This window comes from Pan troglodytes, chromosome 3 (genome assembly GCF_028858775.2).
Source record: "Pan troglodytes isolate AG18354 chromosome 3, NHGRI_mPanTro3-v2.0_pri, whole genome shotgun sequence".
Taxonomy (NCBI): domain Eukaryota; kingdom Metazoa; phylum Chordata; class Mammalia; order Primates; family Hominidae; genus Pan; species Pan troglodytes.
Genome location: NC_072401.2, coordinates 3,042,120 through 3,067,741, shown reverse-complemented (window position 1 = coordinate 3,067,741; position 25,622 = coordinate 3,042,120). Strand labels below are relative to the sequence as shown.

Genomic DNA, 25,622 nt, shown 5'->3' with positions numbered 1-25,622 from the left:
AATAAACGCTGAGGACGTTATGCTAAGTGAAATAAGCCAGTCACAAAAAGAGAAACACTGTACAATTCCATGTACATGAGGTACTTAGAGTAGTCACAATCACAGAGACAAAGTAGAATAATGGATGCCCAGGGCTGGGAGAAGTAGAGTTATTGTTTAACAGGTAAAAACCTCCAGCTTTACAAGATGAAAAGAGTTATGGAGACGGATGATGGCTGCACAACATTATCAATGTATTTAATACCACTGAATTCTACACTTAAAAATGGTTAAGATTGTAAATTTTATGTTAGTGCATATTTTACTATAATAAATCTTTTCAAAAAGTAAGCAGTGAAGGAAGATATACCATGCTAGCACTAACCAAAAGAAAGCTAGAGGAGCTATATTAACTTCAGGCAGAGCAGACTTTAGAGCAAGGGAAGTTACCAGTGGTAATGAGGAGCATTACATAATGAAAAAGGGTCAATTCTCCAAGAGGACGTAACAATTCTCAATGTGTGTGCCGCTAATAACAGAGTATCAAACTTTGTAGGGCAAAAGCTGATAGAACTGTGTAAGGAGAAACCGATGAATCCATTATTACAATGGAAGTCTTCAAGGGCACGCAATCAGAAATGAACAGATCCAGCAGGCAGAGAATCAGTCAGAACATAGTTGCTGACTGACAGAACTCAAGAGCACCATCAATCAATTGGACATAATGAGCATCTGAAGACCACTTCACTGAACAACGGCAGAACACATATTCCTCTGAAGCTCACACGGAACATTCACCAAGACAGACCATATTCTGGGCCATAAAACATACCTTAATAAACTCAAAAAACCAGAGATTATACACTGCATGCTTTTAGATCACAATGGAATTAAAGTAGAAATCAGTAACAAAAAGATAGTTGAGAGATCCCCAAATATTTGGAAATTAAATTCTCTGGCACTTACAGTTTTTATTTTATGTAGTATTTCATTACTGTATTTTTCTCAGCAATACTTTTAACTTTCAAATAACTTATACTCAATATATAAATTCAGTATGTCACTGGTATGGAGACACTTGAAAACAGAAATTAGTCTTCAAGTCTTTTTAATTTCAAGAATTTTTTTTTTTTTTTTTTTGGTAGAGACAGGGTTTTACTATGTTGCTCTGGTCTTGAGCTCCCAGGCTCAATCAATCCTCTCACGTCAGCCTCCCAAAGCACTGGGATTACAGGCGTGAGCTACCACAACCAGCCAGAAAATAAATTTTTCATAGTATCCATGCTAAACTTTTTAGGTACTAAATATTTACCCACAAAGCCTAAAATATGAATTATAAGAATTACAACTACAATGACATAATGTGCCAAAAGGCAAAAACTGTGACCCCAGCACAGCAGAAACTCCCCAAGGCCCCAACAACGCAAAAGTGATGGCAGACACAGTACACAAGGCCCCTCCACGTTCAGCACCCACCTTCTGCTCCCTACATTCAGAACTTCTTGCCCAACAATCCTACTGTTGATTATCTCTAAGAAACTTCCTCCAATGTCACTGAAATTTGTGCGATTCTGATATAGCTCATTTGCTTCTTAAGCTGTCCACAACTCACTGGTGGACCAGGAGACCCCTTCAGGGCTGCTAATGCATTATGCATTTAGGCACAGATGTGGTCACAGCATCCAACTAAGCCAAACTAAGTCAAATAACACAAACTAATCTTGTAAGACCTGCTAATTGACAATCCAAGTTTGTTTACAGAAACGAACATTTTCATACCGGATGCAAATGAAGTATTTTGATAATTGTATCTTATGTTTCCACATAATAATGGCCACCACATATTTTAAATGAATCAGTGAATAGTCTTCAGTTTGCTGAAGTGGTAGAAATAACATTTAGTTATAAATTTCTAAGTTTCTATACGACCTCTACCGTATATGGCTTGACTCCATATTTGCTTTTCTATCCATATTTGCTTTTCTATTCAAATCTTTCTATATGATTAAAGTTTAACAGGTATCAAGAGAACAGATATTAGATACAAATGATGCTCCTAAAACATATTTTTCTTCTTTTACCCATATATAGATCTCTAATTTCCTAAGAAAAGGCCAAAAGCCCGGGAAAATAATCAATTTTTAACCAAAGGGGCCCCACAGTCTTTAGTAATAATCAATTTTACTATCTTACTTATTTTTCGGAACTAATTCTTGAATAGCTTCCAGCAGCAAAAACATCTAACACAATATTATCTTTTCTTGGAACTAGGTAATAGAGCTCTCTTCAGGCAACAGCAGGGAGTGGAAACCTTCCTCACTTTACACCCAGAGAAAATCAGGCTACAAACCAGGCGGACCATGAAGATAGCCTGGTTCTGACTACATACCTGAAAAATGTTATTAAAAAGCATTCTATTATTAAGACATCATTAAAAGTTCAAACTGAGCAATATTCAATCTAACAAAATTTAAGCATGAATTTGGATGACAAGTTGTGCCAAGTAATTATAATAGATGTGGCAAACTTATTACACTCTATTCTAAACCTGTGTCTGTTAATCTTCCACCTACGCCTCTCCCTAGCAAAGAGACAACAAACCTCACTTATGGGCTACATGTACCCCACTTCACAGTGACCCCTAGAGGGGAGAAAACACACATGTGTTTGGAAAAACTGTGGTCTGGAAAAAATCATTCCATGTCATGTCCTCCTCCCTTTCTGTTCCAGCTCAAAAGCAATGTTTTAAATAATAAATTAGGGTTTGAAATAAATTATATTTTTGACTGATTAGAGCTACCTTTGGACAAGAATAACTGGTACAAAGAAAAAAAGAAAACAATCAGAATTACGGTGAGTCATTCTGGTAAAGTTAAGCTCAAAATAACTAGAGAGGCAAAGCTATCTAAGGTCCAAAGAAAGAAACCAGCCTAAGAATTTCACTGTAAAGTCTAAGATACTAAGTATACACATGAGGTTCTCTGGGAAGAAATGCATAAAAATCAACTTATTTCTACATCCTCACTCCACTTCCTGAATGGGCTCTTCACACTGGGTTTCTGGCAGCTTCTCCTGTCTGTACCCTCCCCTCCCCAGTGCTCCATCACCTGCAGGGCGTTATAGTTTTCTGTGGCATCACACTTAGGGCTCCTCCTTTATTTAGGCTCGTGTATTTCTAAATGCTAAAGCAGCATAGACATTTTAGACCCTGTAGAGTCCAGCCAGTGTTAGAGGACTCATGTTGTATTCACATTATTTTACCTATCAAATTAAGAAGAATAGCAAGCCCTGGAAGATCACAAGTAGATTACTGGTCTCCTGTGGAAATATTCCCTAGGTTTAACCTGTTAGAAATAGCACCTGAAAAATCCTTCTGTTCTATTTAATTCTGAATAAAAGAACTATGACCTTCACAGTTGTTTTTAATGATTGTTACAACTGTAAAGGTTCAAAATTACAGTGCTTAAGAGATTATGGTGAAAGGAAACACTTGGAGACCTTCCTATCCAGAGCAGATGCTATCCTATGCAAGTTGCTAATTCACAGATTTCTTTGTTTGACTATGTACTCCTGTAGGATCTCAGTGAAGAGTGAGCTTTCAGACCCTTTTTGCCCTGACTTACCTTACTGTGTGTGAAGGGGGGCGTTGCATACAAGGTGGGGTGGATGAGAGGGCGTGGCAGGTGTGGAACAGTGTGCAAAGGCACATGTCCATGGATGTGAGGGTAAAGGTGCAGTGCAGGGTGTGTGGGCTTCTCTGGGCTCAAGAACTGATGGCCAGGAGGAAGGGCTCCGGCTGTCATTGCAGATGGTGTCAGTCCAGAAGCTTCTTGCTTACAAACATGACATTCACAAGTGTTTGGAGCTTGTTCAGCCTAAGAGGAAAGAAAAAAAACATACCTATTTAGTGAAACAATAAATGGTATGAATTAAAGTCAGTCACATTCTGCCAAGTAGTTACAAAGCAAATACAAAGGTAAGTGGGCTTTTCCTGACACCCTGAGTTGACCAGGGCCTTCCATGCAAGGAAAACGAGGGACCCCAAGAGACTGGGACTGAAGAAGACGCACAGAGAAGAAAGGTGTACCTCATTCCACAGACAGACTCAGGTAGAGCCACTGGTTCTGAATCCTATGCCTACGCAGAAAATCTCGCTTCCCACATGTGAGCAGGGACAAGGGAACTAGTGAAGACGACAGAGTAGAGAGGGGTTGGCTGTGCTCCACTGGGCTCAACACTGCTTCTAAGTAGTCACACACGGATTCTCCAAAACAAAGCAGAGACGCGACTTCTGGTTACGGTGGAGTGAAGAGGTCAGTGGCTCCTTTCCCTCAGGGCAAATGTAAAACTGAACACAATTGCCAAAGGCAACCATTCTGAGGCTCTGGAAATCAGCCCAAGGAAAATACTGCGACACATTTATTCATGCAAATCAGCTAGAACTTCAAGGAAGAACAGCAAGTCTGGCTTTCTTGTCTGGGACTCTTTCCATTTCCTGCACCTGTACTCCACCCCTGACTCAGTCGGCAGTGGGCACAGGAGTTCTGTGACTGCAGGGATGTCAGCGCAAACCAACCCTGCTGCCAAAAACAGCAGCCTGGTCAGGCAGAGGGTGAAGCAGTAAAAGCAGTGAACTCAGAAGGGAATGAATAGGGAAGCCTGCAGCTCTGTTTCCTTGAGACTGAGGTCCCAACTGGGGTGAGTGGCAAAGGAGACAGAAATCTAACAGAGAGAACCCTGGAAATGAGAGCGCCACGGAAGGGCTTCTTAAGCTGTCCACAACTCGCCGGCTGACCAGGAGAGCACAGTGCATGCACTGAGGACACCTCATGGGCTGGAGGAAGGGGCCAACACAGCTGACTTGAGAACTGGCTGAGTGCTGAGCGCATTCACCCCACAGCCAACAATGGAGCCCCTGTGGATTCAAGGTGCATGGGCAACCTCTGCCCAAATCATCAGCTGGCCAATCAGCCAGGTGGACAAAGGGCAGACCTCTAGAAGCCAAACTAAAAAGGAGAAGAGAAGAAGTAAGCTGAGACACCCACAGCCACATAATGTGGGAGATACAGATCCTGCAACTGAAGCCCAGGAAATAACAAAAACAAGGAAACAAACAAAAGACAACAAAGGACCCTCAAGGGAAAAAATGATAATGCAAAATTATTACACTATTTAAAATGTCCAATTTTCAACAAAAAATTATGAGACAAGCAAAGATTAAAGAGAAGTATGACCTAGGCTGGGCGCAGTGGCTCACACCTGTAATCCCAACACTTTGGGAGGCAGAGGTGGGAAGATCACTTGAGCCCAAGAGTTCAAGACTAGTCTGGGCAACATGGCAAAACCCTGTCTCTACAAAAAGTACAAAAACTATCCAGGCATGGTGGTGTGTGCCTGTAGTCCCAAGTACTTGGGGGGCTGAGGTGGGAGGATTGTTTGAGCCCAGGAGGTCCAGGCTCGAGGCTCCAGTGAGCTGTAATCATGCCACTGCACTTCAGCCTGGGTGGCAGAGCAAGACCTTGTCTGGAAAAAAAAAAGTGTGACCCACATGCAGGAAATAAATAGTCAAACGGTTAACAGGAGTGAGTTCAGATACTAAATTAGCACACAAAGATGTCAAAGCAGCTGTTATAACATGTTCAGAGAATTAAAGGAAAATATGAAAATAAAGATTCAACATATAGGGAATTACTACAAAAAAAGAGAAACAAAAAAACAGTAAAATATAAATTCTATAGGTGAAGAGTACAATAGCTAAACCAAAATTTCACTAAAGGGGCTCAAAAGAAAACTTAAAATGGCAGAAAAATCATCTGTGAACTTGAAGAAGAGCAATGGAAGTGATCTAGGAAGAGAGAGAAGAGATGAGGGAAAGTATGCAGACGCTCAGAGGCCTGTGGGAGAGCAGCCAGCACTCCAGCATGTGCAGAACCAAGTCCCAGAGGAAAGGGGGAAGAGCATCCAAATAACACCTGGACACTCCACTTCCCAAATGTGATGAGAAACATTGGTCTACAGATCCAAGAAGCTCAGTGAACCTTAAGGTGGATAAAAACAAAGAGATACTGAGAGCTGCAGAACTCTGGCACACAATGACCACCTAAGGCTTCCTGCAGCCAAAGGCCAAGTCCCTAGGATGACCCCAGACCCTACTAAAAAAACCTTCTTGAGAAAGCCAGGCTGCCAGGAGAACTGACTGCTTGTTCTAACAGTCTGACAGCTGATGACTGTAACAAGAGTAACACTCTGGTGTGGAATTTGATAGTGGGAAGGCTGTGTGTGGGGACCCTGCGTATAGGGTGTCTCTGTAGCTCTCACTCAACTTTGCTGTGAGTCTAAAGCTATTCCTAAAAACAACCACTCTATTTATTATTTATTTATTTATTGTTGAGACGGAGTCTCACTTCTCGCCTAGGCTGGAGCGCAATGGCGCGATCTTGACTCACTGCAACCTCTGCCTCCCGGGTTCAAGCAATTCTCATGCCTCAGCCTCCCAAGTAGCTGGGATGACAGGCACATGATAGCACGCCTGGCTAATTTTTGTATTTTTAGAAGAGATGGGATTTCACCACGTTGGCTAGGCTGGTCTCGAACTCCTGACCTCAAGTGATCTGCCCGCCTCTGCCTCCCAAAGTGCTGGGCGTGAGACACCCCCATGCCTGGTCTATTTTTTAAAATGAAGGCAAAATAAAGACATTTACACAAAAAGAGAATTAACTGCTAGCAAACTGGTCCTGTAAGACATATTAAAGGAAGGTAAAAACAAGATGGTAACTTAAATTCGGCAGAATTTAAAATGAAGAATGCCAGAAATGACTAGCCAGCTAGCAAATAGAAAACACTGTATAAATACAGGCCAGGCGTGGTAGCTCATGCCTGTAATCCCAGCACTTTGGGAGGCCAAGGCGGCTAGGTCACCTGAAGTCAGGAGTTTGAGACCAGCCTGGCCAACATGGCGAAATGTCATCTCCACCAAAAATACAAAAATTAGCTGGGTGCCATGGTGCTTGCCTGTGATCCCAGCTACTCAGGTGGCTGAGGCAGGAGAACTGCTTGAACCTGGGAGGTGGAGGTTGAAGTGAGCCAAAATCGTGCCACTGCACTCTAGCCTGGGCAACAGAGTGTGACTCTGTCTCAAAAAAAGGAAAAGAAAAAGGAAAAGAGAAAGAGAGAGAGAGAGAGAGAAAGAGAGAGAGAGGAAAAGGAAAAGGAAAAGAAAGAAAAGAAGGCAGGCAGGCAGGCACTGTATAAATATATTTTTCTCTTTTATTTGCTCTAGAAATTATAAAGCTGTATAAAGCAGTAATTAAAACATATTATTGGTTTGTAACATATACAAATGTAATTATATATAGGACAATAATAGTACAAAGGAGAAAGAAGGAAATGGAGCTCCTGCGGAGCAAAGTTTGTATATTTTACTGGAATTAAGTCAGTAGTAATCTGGAGTAGATTGTGATAAATTAAGATGCATATTGTGGGCGGGCGTGGTGGCTCACACCTGTAATCTCAGCACTTTGGGAGGCTGAGGTAGGCGGATCACTTGAGGCCAGTTCGAGACCAGCCTGGCCAAAGTGGCAAAACATTGTCTCTACTAAAAATACAAAAATTAGATGGGCGTGGTGGTGCGCATCTGTAATCCCAGCTACTTGGGAGGCTGAGGCAGGAGAATCACTTGAACCTGGGAAGCAGAGGTTGCAGTGAGCCAAGATTGCGCCACTGCACTCCAGCCTGGGTGACAGAGCGAGACTCTGTATCAAAAAAAAAAAAAAAAAAAAGATGCATATTGTGGCTGGGTACACTGGTTAAGTGTAATCTTAGCACTTTGGGATTTCCTGGCGGGAGAATCACTGGAGGCCAGGAGTTTGAGACAAGCTTGGGCAACACAGGGAGACCTTGTCTCTACTAAAATTAAAAAACTTAGCCGGTCATGGCGGCACACGCCTATAGTCCCAGCTTACTAAGGAGGCTGAGGCAGGAAGACTGCTTGAGCCCAGGAGCTTGAGGTTGCAGTGAGGCATGATGATGCCACCCCACTCCAGCCTGTGTAACAGAGCAAGACCCTGTCTCTAAGAAAAAAAGAGATACATATTGTATTTTAATTTTTGTTTCTTTTTGTTTTATTATTTATAACGACATTCACAAGAGATGCATACTGTAACCCTACAGCAGCCACTAAGAAAATTAAAAAAAGAATCAACAGAAGAATTAAAATAGTACACTAAAATTTTTGTTTAATATTTAAAAAGGCAGATACTGACATATACAGGATAAAAATGCAAGGCCCAACTAAAAGATGTTAGACAAATTTTAGATTCAAAGACACAAAGAAACTGAAAGTAAAAGGATGAAAAAATACATGTACACAGTAACCCAAGAAGGTGGAGTGGCTATACTAACAAATAAAACGGACTTTAAGAAACACCAGTAGACAAACATTTCATAATGATAAAAGGGGCAATATATCAGGGGAGCTATAACAATAATTCAATAACATCACCCCCAAATGCATGAACCAAAACAAGGAAGAATTGAAAGGAGAAGGAAATAATCCAACAGTTAAACTTGAAGGCTTCAATATGCCTCTCTCAGTAACCGATAAAACCACCAGACGGATAATCAGTAAGAATATATACTATGATCTGAGTATCTGTGCCCCTCCAAAATTCACATGTTGATAGCCTAACCTCCAAAGTGATGGTATTAGGCAATAAGGACTTTGGAAGGCTCTACTCTCAGGAATGGGATTACTGTCCTTACATGGTAGCATGGATAGACCAAGACAATATAGAAGACTTGAAGAATGCCATCAACCAATTTGATTAAACTTTCATTTCTTGAACACTCCACACAACAAGAACAAAGTTCAAATTATTTTCAAGTACACATAGAACAGGATCTAGGTAAACTATATGTTAGGCCATCAACAAGTCTCAATAAATTTGGAAGCTCTAAAATCAGTCATCTAAGCTTTTGTTTCAACAAACTAGAAAAGGAAGAGCAAGCAAAACCCAAAGAACATAGAAAGAAATAATCAATTTCAGAATGGAAACCAATGACACAGAAAAGAAAACAGAGACATTGACAAATCTTTAGCCCAAGTGACTGAAGCCATTAAAAGGAAGATAAAATTACCCAAATCAAGAATTAGCATCACTGCAGGCACTGCAGAATTAAAAAGGATTATAACAGTATAGAATAACTTTATGCCAACACATTAGACAATTTAAATGAGTAAATTCCTACAAAGACAAAAATTATTGAAATTCACTCAGTAAGAAATAGGAAATTTGAAAAGACCTATTACAAACAAATGAAACTTGAATTAGTAATTACAGATCTTCCCACAAAAAGAGACCAGGCCTACAGGATTTTGCTGGTCAATTCTATCAAATATTTAATAAATCTCAATCTTAAACAAACTCCTTCAGAAAACATAAGTGAAAAAAACATTTCCTAACTCATCCTATGAAGCCAGTATTACTCTGATACCAAAGTCAGACAAAGACATCACAAAGATAGGAAACTACAGACCAATATATTTTATTAATATTAACACAGATGCAAAAATCCTAACAAAATATTAGCAAACCAACTCAGGAACATATGAAAAGGATTATATACCACCGCCAAGTGGGATTTATCCCAGGAACACAGGTTGATTTAATATCCTTAAATCAACTGATGTGACACACCACGGTAACAAAATAAAAAACGAAAACCACAAGATCGCAACACATGCAGAAAAGACATTTGAAAAACCGAACAATTCAATATTCAATACAATTCAATATTCAAATCATGAAAAAACTCAAGAAATTAGGAGTAGAATAGAATTTCCTTAACCCAATAAAGGGCATCTATGAAAAACCTATACTTGATATCACATTTAAAGAATGGTCAAAGATTAAATGCTTTCCCCCTAAGATTGGGAACAAGGCAAAGATATCTGCTTGCAACAATTCTATTCTGTACTGAGTTTCCAGCTAGCTCAATAAGGCAAGAGTAAGGAATTAAAAGCACTCGGGAGGCTGAGTCAGGAGAATGGCATGAACCTGGGAGGCAGAGCTTGCAGTGAGCCGAGAGAGCACCACTGCACGCCAGCCTGGGCAACAGAGCAAGACTCTGTCTCAAAAAAAAAAAAAAAAAAAGAGAAAAAGAAATTGAAATTAAAAGCATCCAGACTGGGTGTGGTGCCTCACACCTATACTCCTAAAACTTTGGGAGGCTGAGATGGGAGGATCGCTTGAGGCCAGAAGTTCAAGACCAGCCTGGGCAACATAGTGAGACCCTCTCTCTACAAAAAGTTTTTTTTTAAAGCTGGGCGTGGTGGCACATGCCTGTAGTTGTAATACACCTGTAGTCCCAGCTACTTGGGAGGCTGAGGCAGCAAGACTGCTTGAGCCCAGCTGTTTGAGGCTGCAGTGAGCCATGACTGCAGCAGTGCACTCCAGCCTGGGTGACAGAGTGAGATTCTGTTTCTTAAAAAGAAGAAAGGAAGGAAAGAAAAAGAAAAGAGAAGGGAAAGGGAAGGGAAGATTAAAAGCATTGCATCCAGATTGGAAAGGAAGAACTAAAACTTTATTTGCAGACAACATGATCTTGTATATAGAAAATCCAAAGTAATCTACCAAAACAACAGCAAAAGGACCTACTAGAACCAACCCTACTAGAATAAACAAGTTTAGTAAAGCTGCAGAACACAAGACCAATATAAAAAAATCAATTGTATTTCTATGTATTACCAATGATCGATTGGAAATCAAAATTAGAAAATACCTTTTACTGTGAATGAAAACACATAATACTTATATATTCCAGACACAAAGACTGGAATTTTTTTAGAACTACTGAGAAAAATTAAAGATGACTTAAATAAATGGAAAGATAAAGCATATTCACAGATTAGAAGACTCAATTTTGTTAGGATTGCATTCTCCCTAAATTGATCTATATCATCCCACAAATAAAAGACCACAACCACATCCAGAGGATTTCACTGGAGAATTCTAAATATATATTCAAGAATTCGATGCAATCCCTCAAGATCCAAGGAGGCGTTTTGTAGTTGACAAGTAGATCCTAAAATTTATATGGGAATGCAAAGAACTTTGAGCAGCATAAACGATTTTGAAAAGGGTGTACCAGCCGGGTGCAGTGGCTCACGCTTGTAATCCCAGGACTTTGGGAGGCCAACACGGGCGGATCACAAGGTTAGGAGTTCGAGACCAGCCTGGCCAATATAGTGAAACCCCGTCTCTACTAAAAATACAAAAAATTATCCGGGCGTGGTGGCGTGCACCTGTAGTCCCAGATACTTGGGAGGCTGAGGCAGAATTGCTTGAACCCGAAAGGCAGAGGTTGCAGTGAGGCGAGATCGCGCCACTGCACTCCAGCCTGGGTGACAGAGGGAGACTCCATCTCAAAAAAAAAAAAAGAAAAAAGAAAAAAGAAAGAAGAGAGAGAGAAAGGTGTACCAAGCTGGAGGGAAGACCCTATCCCATTTTCCTAAACTTACCATAAAGCAATTGTCAAATGCAATTTGGGTGTAAGGACAGACACAGAGATCAAATGAACAGAATGGAATGTCCAAATATAAACTCTTACATTTATAGTCCATTGATTTTCAATAAATTTTCAATAAATGGCCAAGGCAATTCAATAGGGTACTTCTGACAAACCGTACTGAAACAATTGGATATCTATATATGCAGAAAAGGTGAATTTATATCCTCACCTCACAATAAGTAAATGCTGAGTCAAACAGAATCTAAGAACTAAAATTATAAATCTTCTAAAAGAAAACAGTTTTGTGTTAGGCAAAGTTTTCTTGGATAAGACATCAAAAACATTATACGTAGAAGAAAAAACTGGTAAGGAGATGTGGTCAGACTTCCCAGATAGACCTTTCAACATCACCTTTACCATCTGAGTGTTACATTTATATTACCTAATAAAATAAATCAGCCAAGTACTTTGACCTTCATTTGTTCTTTCATTTAAAGACTGCTTATTATTATTGTTGTTATTATGATTTTTTAAACAGAGTCTTGCTTTGTCGCCCAGGCTGAAGTGCAGTGGTGCAATCTTGGCTCACTGCAACCTCTGCCTCCCAGGTTCAAGCAATTCTTGTGCCTCAGCCTCCCAAGTAGCTGGGATTATAGGTGCCCACCACCATGCCCAGCTAATTTTTATATTTTTAGTAGAGACGGGGTTTTGCCATGTTGGCCAGGCTGGTCTTGGATTCCTGGCCTCAACTGATCCACCCACCTTGGCCTCCCAAAGTGCTGGGATTACAGGCATGAGCCACTGCGCCCGGCCAAAAACTTGTTTAAGCATCTATTTATGAAATTCTGAGAAAAAAAGCTAATAAGGTACCCTCACCTTTGGCTAACAGAAGAACAGATAATGAACAGGAAAAACAAACCTTTCCTGAAATTTTAATATTCCACTATTTTTTTTTACTCCTCTCTTTGCTTCTATACAGACAAAAAAGGCCTCCACAGAGCTGCTATGGGGTGTTGCGAAATCAAGACTGATATTCGAGCAAGAAAAACAAGATTCAAATGGAGATTGTAAGTATGCCTTGACTCTCTTCAGTTCTAACCTTCAGAAATTATGGGAAACAAAATAATTTTGTATTCAGTAATGCTCATGTTTAGAGAAAATACACACAGAAAAAGAGATCCTTGGCAAAACAGCAAGCAAAGTCCTACCTGCTGTGTTGGGTAGGATGGGGGTGGACTGTCTGCTTTGCTCTCCTCTGTCCTGGGGCTCCTGCTTCCCAGCACTCCATCTTCCTTCGGGGCCCCTGGGGGCTCCCCACTACTCTCGCCGTCCGCTTCTTCATCATCAGCTTCTGAGGAACTACTGCTGGTACTGCTTATCTGAGGAGACTTTAAAGACAATCTTTTGTAATTTGCACTTTTCAAAACAGAGTAATATAAAATATTAAAATGTCAGACCATCATTTTATGTCATTTATTGTTGCTACGAAGAAGCCACGTCCATACCTCATCCTTCAGGGCCATGTTTTCCCCGCCACCATTCAATTCGCTGTGGATTCCATTCATGTTGGCCACCACCTCGGTATCATCATAATTACTCAATGGATAAATATCAGCAAATTTGGCTGACAATGGTGCAACATCTTCATCATCACTACAACTGACACAAGCAGAGATGGTCACTGTGAGGTCATTCAATTGTGAAAGACAATGAGTAAACCAGCCACTAAGCACAGGTATTTCCTGGACAGATCACGGCTTTCATTTACAAAGAGTATTAGTTAAGTATCATTCCTACCACTAACATTTCTTAGTAACCTCATCATGAGAAAAATGCTTGGAAGATTAACATTTGTGCCATTTGGAAGAGTAAAAACAAAAGACAAACAGAAAAACCTCCAAAAGTAGAAATATTAAGGAAACTACAAAAATTTAACCAGACTGATTAACGTTTCCATTTGACCTGAAAAGCGCTGGTATAAAACTGGTCTCTCTGCTACTCCCAAGACAACACAATTTGTGATTAAAATTAAAGGGGTACCGATGGCAACCTTAGGTGTTTAGTGTTTGCTTTTTTAACCTTAGCTGTTTAGTGTTTGCTTTTTCAACTTAGGGCTGAAATTTTCAGAAATAGTCAGTTGAACAAAACTTTAAAGGCACTTATGTAACAGAAGACTAATTTTTTTTGCTTTAAGGCCAGTCATGGCCTGGTCACTCATGATCGTAATTAAATATCAGCTTTAGCAAGACATCTAAGCAACAGGCAAATGAAAAATTTACTGAAATTAATTTTATTTTATTTAATTATTTTTTTGAGGCAGTGTCTTGCTCTGTCTCCCAGGCTGGAGTACAGTGGCACAATCTCGGCTCACTGCAAGCTCCACCCGCCGGGTTCACGCCATTCCCCTGCCTCAGCCTCCCGAGTAGCTGGGACTACAAGCGCCCGCCACCACGCCCGGCTGATTTTTTGTATTTTTAGTAGAGATGGGGTTTCACTGTGTTAGCCAGGATAGTCTCGATCCCCTGACCTGGTGATCCGCCCGCCTCGGCCTCCCAAAGTGCTGGGATTACAGGCATCAGCCACTGCACCCGGCCTGAAATTAATTTTAAACAGATTTCAAGGCTTTAGCCTACAGAGACCACTTAAGATGCAGCTCTGGTGCATTAAAAGAGCTGGCACATTTAAGCTCAGTGCAATAAGATGCTCCAAGGTCCACAAAAACATGCACTGAGTCCATCTTCAGCCTGGGCACACAGCAACCTCCAGAAGGCAAAACCCTAGGAACTCGTGATCTCACTTCCTAGAATGAGTGAAGAGTGTCCAGGACTACCAAATTCCGGTGTCTTTTCAACACATTACAAGTAACGTGCTAGAGTCTGGAGCTCACCAGAGGTAAGTACAAACAGCACCCACAAGGTGCAGAGTCCTAGGGCTTCCTGCAGGCCCACTGCACCTGGGACGCTGCCTGGGCCAATGCTCATACACACTCCTGAGGATGACCATCGGCACAATTTACAGATGAGAAAACTGAGGTTCTAGTGAAGTAACTCAGCCATTTGCTCCATGTGACGGCAGGAGGCTTCACCAGCCCTAGCTCCGTAAAGATCCAACCCATAAGATCCAGGAAGTACTGTGTGGTACACTGACTAGAATCACATTGTTCTTTTTAACCAACTTAGAAAAGGCACCAAGAAAGAGACAATACAAATGAAAAGATAACACTGGAGATTTTCAAATCATAGTTTACATTTGGAAGACATTGATCACAAGCTGCTGAAGGCCCAGATGTCCCGAGAACCTAGGCTCCCCGTAACTGGTGATGGGCAGTTCCGGCCCAAGGAGAAAGGCTCCCACAGCCAATTTCTTCCACTACCACACGTGACACAAGAGACCATAACTGACATCAGCAGCTGTGACAAATGAACAGGGATGAAATTTTCCATCTTAAATTTTCATTAGGCTATATATGTTTAATTTTTATGTTTTAGTAAGAAGTTGGATAACAGCCAGCTGCAAAAATGTCAACACTCTTTCTTGTGCCCTGGAGAGTACACAGTGTCTCTAAGGCAATAAACAGCAGCCTGCAATCTTTGTATGAAGAGAGTCAGTGAGTTTAAACCAGTCCTTTCAGAATTATTTTGTCTGAGAACAAGCCCAAATTGAAAATGGAAAGACTGAAGGAAAACGTCAGTCACCATGAGAAATCCAGACAGAAGGAATGAACACAAGTCAGTTGGTCAGAGAAATCCCAGAAACGCTGCACAGCCAAGGTCAGGAACAACAATCTCTCCCACTGCACACCTCCACATGGAACATGATGCCTGTGTGCTCTACGATACATGTAAACTAAACCTAAGCTGACTTTGGCAACTACACATGATCATGTGCAACCCTTTTGGAAATTAGCATGTGAAGCCTCCCCAAATGACAGGGTCACAACTCTGAAGAAATCTGGGACCAGCCAACTACAATGTGAATTGGTGACAGCTGCACAACAATGTACTTCTAATCATGCGGGAACATGAAAAACAGAAACCTTCAACTGCTTGCTAAAGCGATCACCTGAGTTCTTAGCAAGACATGAAACAAGCATGAGTGCTGGGCTGACAGTGAGACAGGACAGACGGCGGACTGGTCACCCTTTAGGAGAATGAGGAGATGTGAGGCCGGAATTAGAGACACTTCTTCTCTGCATACCAACATGTTTTTTCTTTACTGGCCTTTATTAATTTACCATGTTTTTTTTTTTCCCAGATAAACAGTGTTAAAAGTTTGGGTTTACTGATTTCATGTTTTAAAAGCTGCATTAAAAACCTCAGGGTCCCTTGTCATGAAAAGCACAATAATGATGTTCATACTTCTGTGGACATTACTGTATGTATTTCTCATTGCTGGGGCGACTTAAATTTCGGAAACTTTATTACAAAGTCACAACTTACAAAGTTGGTGCCGAGCCACTGTCTGTGAGGATGAGCCTGGGGTGCTGCTGAATTGTGATGGGAGAGCTGGAGCCGGACCCCGAGCTTGCAGATGACACACTGGGCGGGCTCCTCTCAGCAAGATAGTCAGGAGCAGGATCCACCTGAAGTGGGAGCTGGTGAATGTGGATGTCATCAGTGACGGGGGGGTCCATGATACCACACGTGAGGATGTGTGAGAGACTGCAGTCATCGCAAGCACATCTGATCAGGAATTAAGGACAGTTACCAAGCCAGCCAATGCACAAGACTAGACCATGCTCTCTAAGGGTCGGTTCTAGGCCTCCGCTCAGCCCAGTGAAGGTCTCATGGGCCAGTCGTGCCGACACCACAACCCAGGCTTACCTTCTCCTGTAGTTGCAGTTGGGGCAGTCGGGCATGCTCAGCCGGGACGATAACATGTGCCTCATGGTGTCTGTGAAGTTGTTCTCGCCAGTAACTGCTTTCTTATTGGTTAACTAGAGGAAATTTTAAAATGCTTTAATCTTGCAAGACCCTTCCCCGAGACATGGCTCATTATTTTTCAGTAATTCTGCTGACATGTATCATGTTCACGGGCACTGCTTCCTCAGCGGGACAGGACCAGGAATACAGGGGCAGCAGACCTGGAGTCGGCAGCAAGCTGGGGGCTGAGCTGCAAAGGGCTCAGGTACCAGGAGACCCTAATCGCTTTTGTCTTCAGCAAACATGCTGCAGTGCGCCCTCACAGCACACACCTGATGCAGACACCCGGCCTTTACCCTGTCTGCCATGTGCTTGGTACTTGCAAGGTACTGAGAACAGAGCTGTAGGAATGAAAACTGGCACGTGGAGGGCAAGGGGTCGGCCTGGGAGCTATTGAGGAAATGGCACCTCAACTTCTAACAGACAAGGTGAGCATCTGCATTTCAAAGGAGAAGGAACTCTGGACCCACTCTGGCAATGGGACAGGTGGCAGCTGGAAGGGCCACTCAAAAGGACAGGATGGCCGGGAAAGGTGGCTCACGCCTGTAATCCCAGCACTTTGGGAAGCAGAGGCAGGCGGATCACCTGAGGTCAGGAGTTTGAGACCAGCCTGGCCAACATGGTGAAACCCCATCTCTACTAAAAATACAAAAATTAGCCAGGCGTGGTGGCTGGCACCTGTAATCCCAGCTACTCAGGAGGCTGAGACACAAGTACTGCTTGAACCCGGGAGGCAGAGGTTGCCGAGTGAGCCGAGTTCACGCCACTGCACTTCAGCCTGGACGACAGAGTGAGACTTTGTCTCAAAACAACAACAACAAAAGCACAGGGACACATGCAGAATGGGGAAAGGGAAGAGGTAAGCATGCCACAACACTGGTGCCATCTGTATACCTGTGGTGCCCAGAGGAGACCACGGGCATGCAAATGTGGAGACAGGCATGGGGTCAAGGCCAGGGAACCACCAATATTTGCAGAAAGGCCAATGAAGTTGGAGTTCGTAAAGGAGATGGAGAGAAGTGTCAGAGAACAGGAAGAGAGTCGATGTGGCATGTGGATGGGAGATCTGGGGAAGCCAAGTTTACAGATGAAGCCAAGGGCCCCCTGACCAGATACAGGACATCACTAGCAAGCTCTGCCAAACAGCTCCAGCAAAGGTGGAGCACAAGCCTGCCTGGAGGAGGCACCGCCAGGAAGATGAGGAAGGGAGAGTCCAGATCTGCCAGCTGCCATGTTGAAGGCACGGCACCTGGCAATGTCTGGAGATCTGAGCGCTCTGTCTGGGGATGCTGGGCCCCCATTCCAGCTCTGGGACATCAGGCAACATCCTTAACCTCACCCTATCACCCTCCTTCGTATGTAAACTGCAGATGGCACCATCTGCCTCATAGGGGACTGTGGGGACTCAGGTAATATCCTTTGCAAAATACCCAGAGCTGCTGTGGGATAGAGAGGCCACTCAATACACATGGGTTTTTCTTGAGGCGTATATGGAAGATAACGAAATAGGTGAAAATTAGTTTATCTTGAGATTAAAAACACCATCTTGAACAGTTTTTAACACTGGCAAAACATGCCAATGTGGTCCTCCAATGCTGTTCTAACAAAGCACATCAACATGCAGTGAAGTCATTTGCTGTCAGGACAGATTTCTACTTCCTTTAATTGCCTCTCTTATTGACAAGCTTACCTGTTCTTCAATGAATCTTCTTTGTTTAAAAAGCTCCCAGTCTTCTGTTAACATGCGCTGCTTGGTTTTCATTGTCATCTAGTAAGGGGATGTAAAAAAAAGAAAAAAAAGAAAAACTTTAATACCTGCGACAATTATACAAGACATTTTCAAGAGGAGACTTTCTTAAAATGATATATATGAGAGAAACATCATCTGCAAACAGAATAAAGATACAATACTACAAATATGTTAACAGGTACTTCTTTATTTTACTCAAACTCATCACAAGTACTTTTCTCACATGAAAGACAGAGATGAATAAACAGTAAAAAGAGAAATCAAGATATTCTGACTAAATCTGTCAATACAGTGGATGAACATTCACTATTTACTGAATGCCCATTATGTGCCCTGAATGTGTTAGAAATAAGCAAGATGATGGCAACTCGGTCCTGCCACACGAAGAGCTCAGACTACAGGAAAGGAAGAGCTATTAACAGGCATATGAGACTTAAAAAGCAAAGCAAAACAAAACTAACAAAGAAGTTAGGAGTTAAAGGCAAAAAGAGAAATTACTGAGGAAACAGAGAAGCATATGTGATTAATAAAACCGAAAGTCGGTTCTGTAAGTTTCTGTCAAGGCTGAAAAAGGGGGAAAAAGGTAACATTAAAAAAAAATCAGGATTGAGAAAGGATATGGGTACATATGAAGATTGTTTTGTTTTGTTTTTGAGACTGAGTCTCGCTATATCACCCAAGCTGGAGTGCAGTGGCACAATCTCGGCTCAGTGCAACCTCTGCCTCCTGGGTTCAAGCGATTCTTGTGCTTCAGCCTCCTGAGTTAGCTGGGATTATAGGTGCCCGCCACCACGCCCAGCTCATTTTTCTATTTTTACTAGAGACGGTGTTTCACCATGTTGGCCAGGCTGGTCTTGAACTCCTGGCCTCAAGTGATCCACCTGCCTCGGCCTCCCAAAGTGCTGGGATTATAAGCGTGAGCCACTGTGCCCGCCTGGCCAGAAGATTGTTTTTAAACTGTGAGACAAAGTATCTTTATAAGTTGATACTTTGTAACATCTAAAGAAGAGTTACAAACAAGGGGCTCATGGGCTATTTTGTCCGACTTGCACTTCGCCTCTTTTTAAAAGTGTTCGAGATTTCACCTAATAATCCAGATTTCTGGCTTCTCTTGACAACTTGGCAGCTCTGGTGGCCCTGTGAAGACCGTTGGACCCAAGTGGGGACTGCCCCTAACAGAGAACAGGAGGACACACGCACGCACACACAGGTGTGGCCTTCGCTACCCATGCCCCAGGCTCCACTAGGGCCTATCCCAACTGAGGGCACTTTCAAGGTGAGGGTGGTGACGGCCATGAGCACCACAGGAACGCTGGGGCCGCTCTACCCTGTATCATCCATTTCCGTGACTTTCCCTAGCCCTGCAGGTGTGAGTTTACAACCCTTTACTAAACGATATGGATAACTTCTTGAGCCAAATTCTATTTGTAAAACTGACTCGAGGGAGAAGGAAACCTGAAATACACTAATAAATGTCATATAAATGAAAAAGGCAGACAAGATCTATAGTTCTTGTTCTTCTTCCCTGTAAAAATGAATTAGGCCCCAAAGTTTTATGGTAGGTTCTATCAAACCCTTCATGGGACAGAAAATTTAAACTATTCCTGAAAATTGCAAAAACACAGAGTTTCTCAATTCATTCTATGAAGCTAGCACAACCTTTATACAAAACAAATAAGACCTCAAAGACCAAGACAACTCAATTATACCTCAGAATATAGATATAAAAGTCCTGGCTGGATGCAGTGGCTCACACCTGTAATCCCAGCACTTTGGTAGGCCAAAGCAGGAGGATCACTTGAGGCCAGGAATTTGAGAACAGTCTAGGTAATAAGGCAAGACCCCCACCGCTACAAAAAATTTCATTTGTTTGTAAATAAAATTATCTTTGAGACAAGGTCTCTTGCTCTGTCACCAAGGCTGGACTACAGTGGTGTGATCACAACTTACTGTAGCCTCAACCTCCTGGGCCTATGATCCTCCCACCTCAGCCTCCCAAGTAGCTAGGACCACAGGCACACACCACCACACCTGGCTAATTTTTTTTTTTCCTTGTAGAGATGGGGTTCTCCCTATGTTGCCCAGGTTGGTCTCAAACTCCTGGGCTCAAGCGATCCTTCTGCTTTGGCCTCCCAAAGCGCTGGGATTACAGGTGTGAGCCACTGCACCAAGCCAAAACTTAGCTGGCACACTGGCATGTGCCTATGGTCCTAGCTACTCAGGAGGCTGAAGTGGGAGGAGAGCTTGAGCCCAGGAGTTTGAGGCTGCCGAGAACTAATATCTTGTCATTGCACTCCAGCCTGGCCAGCAGTGTGAAACCCTGTCTCTAAAAATAATTTTATATAGCTGTCCAAATACACACACACACACAGGCGCACACGCACACACACCCTAAATCAAATATCAGCTAATAAATTTAATAATGGACTAAAGAATGACATATCATGATCTACTAGTGTTTCATCCCAGGAACGCAAGAATGTCTCAAAATTAGGTAACCTAAACTCTTAACTCATACAGAAATTGATATAAGAAAAATCATACCATCAATTTTGACATCTTCCTGTTTTATTTTTTAAATGATAGCCTAAATGAACTAGAAATAAAAGTAAACTTCTTTAATTTGCTAGAAAGTATCAAAAGTCTGTATGGCAAGCATCAAACTTCATGGTGAAACACTCACAGCAGCCCCTCGAAGCCAGGACTGGACAAGGGTGCCAGTATCAATGCTCTTATTCACACTGGTCTGAAGGTCCTAGTGGAAGCCAAAAAAAGGGGACAAATGCTGGAAAAGATGAGATAAACCTATCATTATTTGTAGAAGATACCGTGATTTCCTAGACTCCCAGATTCAAGACTCAACTCAAAAACTACAAGAGTTAATGCCGGCATCTGGCGAGATGACTGGTCACAGGGCATCTCCATTTTCCCAGTTTCCAGCATGAATGCTTTAAACACACATTCCCCACTCAAGATGCCGGTCATAGCAGCCCCTCAAACTACAGACTATGGAGGCACAAAATGGGTCAAGATTTACAAACTATAAAACCATAATACAATATATTTTTAAAAACCTTAAAAAAGAGTGACATACCATATTCTTGGATGGGAAGATTCAATATTGGTGCCAATTCTCCCTTTTCATTGTATATGTCTGCAGTTATTATAAAATCTTAGTGTACAGTGTAAGAGTTGTTTGATAAATAACATCAATAAAAACCTCTTCCTTGACTCTCTCCTCACAGCCTCAGGGTAATTTTTTTTTTTTTTTTTTGGAACAAATTTGGGTACCTGCAGGCTTATGTATGTGTCAAACAACAGAGAAAGAATGAATTTTAGACAGCAAACATAAAAATAATTGATTTCAAACTTCCAGCCAGGGCAACACGGTGAAACCCCGTCTCTACCAAAAATACAAAAAAAAAAAAAAAAAAAAAAAAAAAAATTAGCCAGGCATGGTGGTGTGCGCTGTGATCCCAGCTACTCTGGAGGCTGAGGTGGGAGGGCTGCTTGAGCCCAGCAGGCAGAGGTTGCAGTGAGCTGAGATGACACCACCGCCTAGTTGAGAGAGTAAGACTCCATCTCAAACAAACAAACAAAACCTACCAACTCTCTTGCCACATACATACATACTTATTTGTGAACAGAGACTCAATTATTTTACACGTATTCAACATTTTAAAACCTCTGAATCAGTATAAAATTTCTAAAATGTTATTGATTAGAAGCAACCAATGTTCATTCAAAGGTTTTAAATTAAATAGTGCATTAAAACGGCTCCAGTGGAGAGTGGAGTGGCCACAAACCAAGAACTCCAGGGGTCACTGCAGTTGCCCCCAAAGCCTTCAGGGGAACATAGCCCTGCTGACATACTGATTCTGAACTTCTGGCCTCAAGAACTGTGAGCATAAATTTCTGTTGTTTTCAGCTCCCCACAACCTCCCACCCATGCATACATGGTTCCAGAATGACTATTATTCTCTGGATGTTACTAAAGTGGCTCAATTTCCCTCAATTGTATTAGTGGCAGATTGTTTCTCATGGTTTCTTCACAAGACAGTGAAAATAAAAATGCATCTCCTGGCTGGGCATGGTGGCTCACGCCTGTAATCCCAGCACTTTGGGAGGCTGAGGTGGGTGGATGATGAGGTCAAGAGATCTAGACCATCCTGGCCAACAGGGTGAAACCTTGTCTCTACTACAAATACAAAAATTAGCCGGGCGTGGTGGCGGGCGCCTGTAGTCCCTACTACTCGGGAGGCTGAGGCAGGAGAATTGCTTGAACCCAGGAGGCGGAGGTTGCAGCGAGCCAAGATCACGCCACTGCACTCCAGCCTGGTGACAGAGAGAGACTTCGTCTAAAAAAAAAATTAATAAATAAAAATAAAAAGCATCTTCTGGTTGCTTTAGTGAAGAGACTGGTTTTCTCTTTGTAAAAGCAATGTAACATGCAATTTTAAAGAAATACACTTTACTTTTTAAGTGACACTGTTATTTTCTCCCTAGAGAGAACATGTATGTGTTATTTTTACATATATACCATTTTCCCTAGAACAACAGCAATAATACCATATATAATATTTCAAAATAAATGTTTACCTTCAAGAAACAGATACCTCAAGAAATTACTATTCCCAAAGGATTTTTCAGTCTTAGTAAAAGAATTTCCCTAAGGGCATTTTTGTGTTTAGTTACAGTTCAATTGGAGAAATGAATCTCTGAAACTAGAACTTTATCTGCCATTTCCATCACATGTGGAACTAAGGACAGCACCCCAGGCTCTTAGGGGCAGCATGTTATGCTACGTAGGACACCGCTGACCTAAACCCCAACAGGCCTGCCTGGCTGAGACCCTTGGGAGCCTCCTGTCATCTGCAGATGTGGTAACACCAGGAAGCAGTAGTGAGGCTCTAGCCACACTGGGTTTGGCACAGCACTCGGTAACGGTTCATCTTCCTTCTCTTTCATCTCTTTCCCTATGTTATCACTAACTATACTATTTTTCTGAAGTCACCTGAAGGTTACAAGTTATTCACAACCTCAGAAACTTATATCGATACATGAAGGGAAAGCCAGGTGATATGGCTTAGATTTGTGTCCCTGCCCAAATCTCATGTCAAACTGTAATCCCCATTGTTGGAGATGGGGCCTGGTGGGAGGTGATCAGATCATGGGGGCAGATTTCCCTGAAGGTGCTGTTCTCGTGATAGCGAGTTCTCAGAAGATCTGGTTGTTTAAAAGTGTATAGCACCTCCCCACCCCCCTTCCTCCTACTCCAGCCACGTAAGATGTGCTGGCTTCCCCTTCACCTTCCACCATGATTGTAAGTTTCCCGAGGCCTCCCAGCCATGCTTCCTACACAGCCACAGAACCATGAGCCAATTAAACTGCTTTTCTTTATAAATTATCCAGTCTCAGGTATTTCTTTACAGCAATGCAAGAATGGACTAATACACCAGGGATAAATCAAGTGAACAGCATCAATCCTACAGAAGAAAAACACCAAATGCAGGAGAAAGGGAGGTGGGAGTTCCATTCAGAAAAGCTTCCAGACTCAAAGCTTCTCCGCAATAGGCCAGCGTCTCCTGTTCAACACCAGGACAGGAAGCACCGACACACCCAAGTCATCTTTGTTGACAGGCAAGGCTGATTTGCACTTAGACTTGCAGACAAGTGCCTCCCATGAAGGGTACTCTGCAAATCCCTGGGAAACAATGAATACCAGGCACAGAGGCCACCAGCCCCAGTCAGGGACAGATGCGTCCCTGAAATGAAATCTGAGATGAGACCTCATGGTCACCTAGTCCAAATACCTCTCCAACTATTCTCCACATTCCCTATCACGGGGAACTCATCTCCACACTACAGCCCACTCTGCCTTCGAACGACCCTTGCAAGGGACTCTTTCTGATCACACACATCTACACGGGGTCTGGACTCTGCTCCTGGGGGCTGTCTGGGACGAGCTGAATGTCTGCTTCACAATGGTCACTTCTTGACCACTCAGGCCAGCAACCTCTTATGCTTCCCTGCCAGGGGGATCCAGCCTGGTCAGAGCTGTCCTGAGGACAGGCAGCGAGGCTGCTACCACACCCTGATTACAGGACCTTCCACGTCTGCCGTGACGTCATGTCAACCTGTCACATTGATATGGTTCACCTTTGTCCCCATCCAAATCTCATGTCAAACTGTAATCCCCACATGTCAGGGGAGGAACCTGGTGGGAGGTGATGGGATCATGGGGGCGGATTTCCCCCATGCTGTTCTCATGATAGCGAGTTCTCACAAGATGTGATGGCTCAGAAGTGTGGCATTTCCCCTCTTGCTCTCTCTCTCCTGCCACTGTGTAAGACGTGCCTTGCCTCTTCTTCTCCTTCCGCCATGATTATAAGTTTCCTAAGGCCTCCCCAGCCATGCGGAACTGTGAATCAATGAAATCTCTGTTCTTTATAAATTACCCAGAATCAGGTAGGTTTTTTTTTTTTTTTTTTTTTTTTTGAGACAGAGTTTCACTCTTGTTGCCTAGGCTGGAGTGCAATGGCATGATCTCAGCTCACCCCAACCTCTGCCTCCCGGGTTCAAGTGACTCTCCTGCCTCAGCCTCCTGAGTAGGTGAGATTACAGGCATGTGCCACCACGCTCGGCTAATTTTGTATTTTTAGTAGAGACGGGGTTTCTCCATGTTGGTCAGGCTGGTCTTGAACTCCCGACCTCAGGTGATCCGCCCACCTTGGCCTCCCTAAGTGCTGGGATTACAGGCATAAGCATCAAGCCCGGCCTCAGGTAGTTCTTTATAGCAGTGTGAAAATGGACTGATACACACACCCTTCCAGGTCTGATGCCACCCTCCAGTGGATTCACCAACACTCAGCTTCTCCATCTGCACATCTGTTACTGCTACAAACACTAACAAGACTGTGGAGGAGGGCCCTAAGACAGCGTTCTCTGGGCCAAAGGCAAATACCGTTGCTGCCATTAGAGTGTACTGTGGGCGGCTATCCATGCCTACCCAGAAGGTGCTTGGGGCTCCTCTTTTTTTATGAGGTCCTTGGTAAAGGTAGGCGGGGTCCTATGCACTTGGGAGGTTTCAATGACCTAATGCAATACAACTTGACTGCAGCTCATGTTGGCAAGACAGAGACTTAGCAGGTGGCACTATGTCGTCAACAGAGACACTCTTGGATTAAGGAGCCTTTCACGTGCTTCCCACAAGCAGCCTCTCTGGGAGTCTTGAAACCCCGCCCTGCACAGCAGCCTCTCCCTGGGCTTCAGAGCCCTGAGCTCCCATCTCTGCCCCCAGCCAGGGTGGTCTTGGCTTCCCCCACCGCACCCGTGAGGCCAGAGCAGGTGCGCTTCGTTCCCTTGAGCCCCGGTGACGAGAGTGAGCCGGGCAGGAAAGCCGGCCCCTCGCCTCCCGTTTTCCTTCTCAAGGTCTTTCCTTCACAGTGTCTGCTGATGGCCTG

General features: G+C 43.0%; 1 protein-coding gene across 8 annotated transcripts in view; it reads right to left on the bottom strand.

Moving 5' to 3' along the window:
• The window catches only part of FAM193A (family with sequence similarity 193 member A), a 196,792-nt gene that overhangs the window by 56,616 nt on the left and 114,554 nt on the right, over positions 1-25,622 (bottom strand). For 4 of the 8 annotated variants that reach the window (XM_054683716.2, XM_016951172.4, XM_016951170.4 and 1 more), the window contains exons 8-14: positions 20,843-20,914; positions 18,100-18,177; positions 16,311-16,423; positions 15,927-16,169; positions 12,993-13,146; positions 12,696-12,875; positions 3,603-3,854 (exon numbers count right to left, since the gene is read on the bottom strand). In XM_054683716.2, coding sequence (XP_054539691.1) covers positions 3,603-3,854; positions 12,696-12,875; positions 12,993-13,146; positions 15,927-16,169; positions 16,311-16,423; positions 18,100-18,177; positions 20,843-20,914 — 1,092 coding nt within the window. The remainder of the gene's footprint in view (positions 1-3,602; positions 3,855-12,695; positions 12,876-12,992; positions 13,147-15,926; positions 16,170-16,310; positions 16,424-18,099; positions 18,178-20,842; positions 20,915-25,622) is intronic. The other 4 variants (XM_054683717.2, XM_063808593.1, XM_024355933.3 and 1 more) reach the window with 1 other exon arrangement.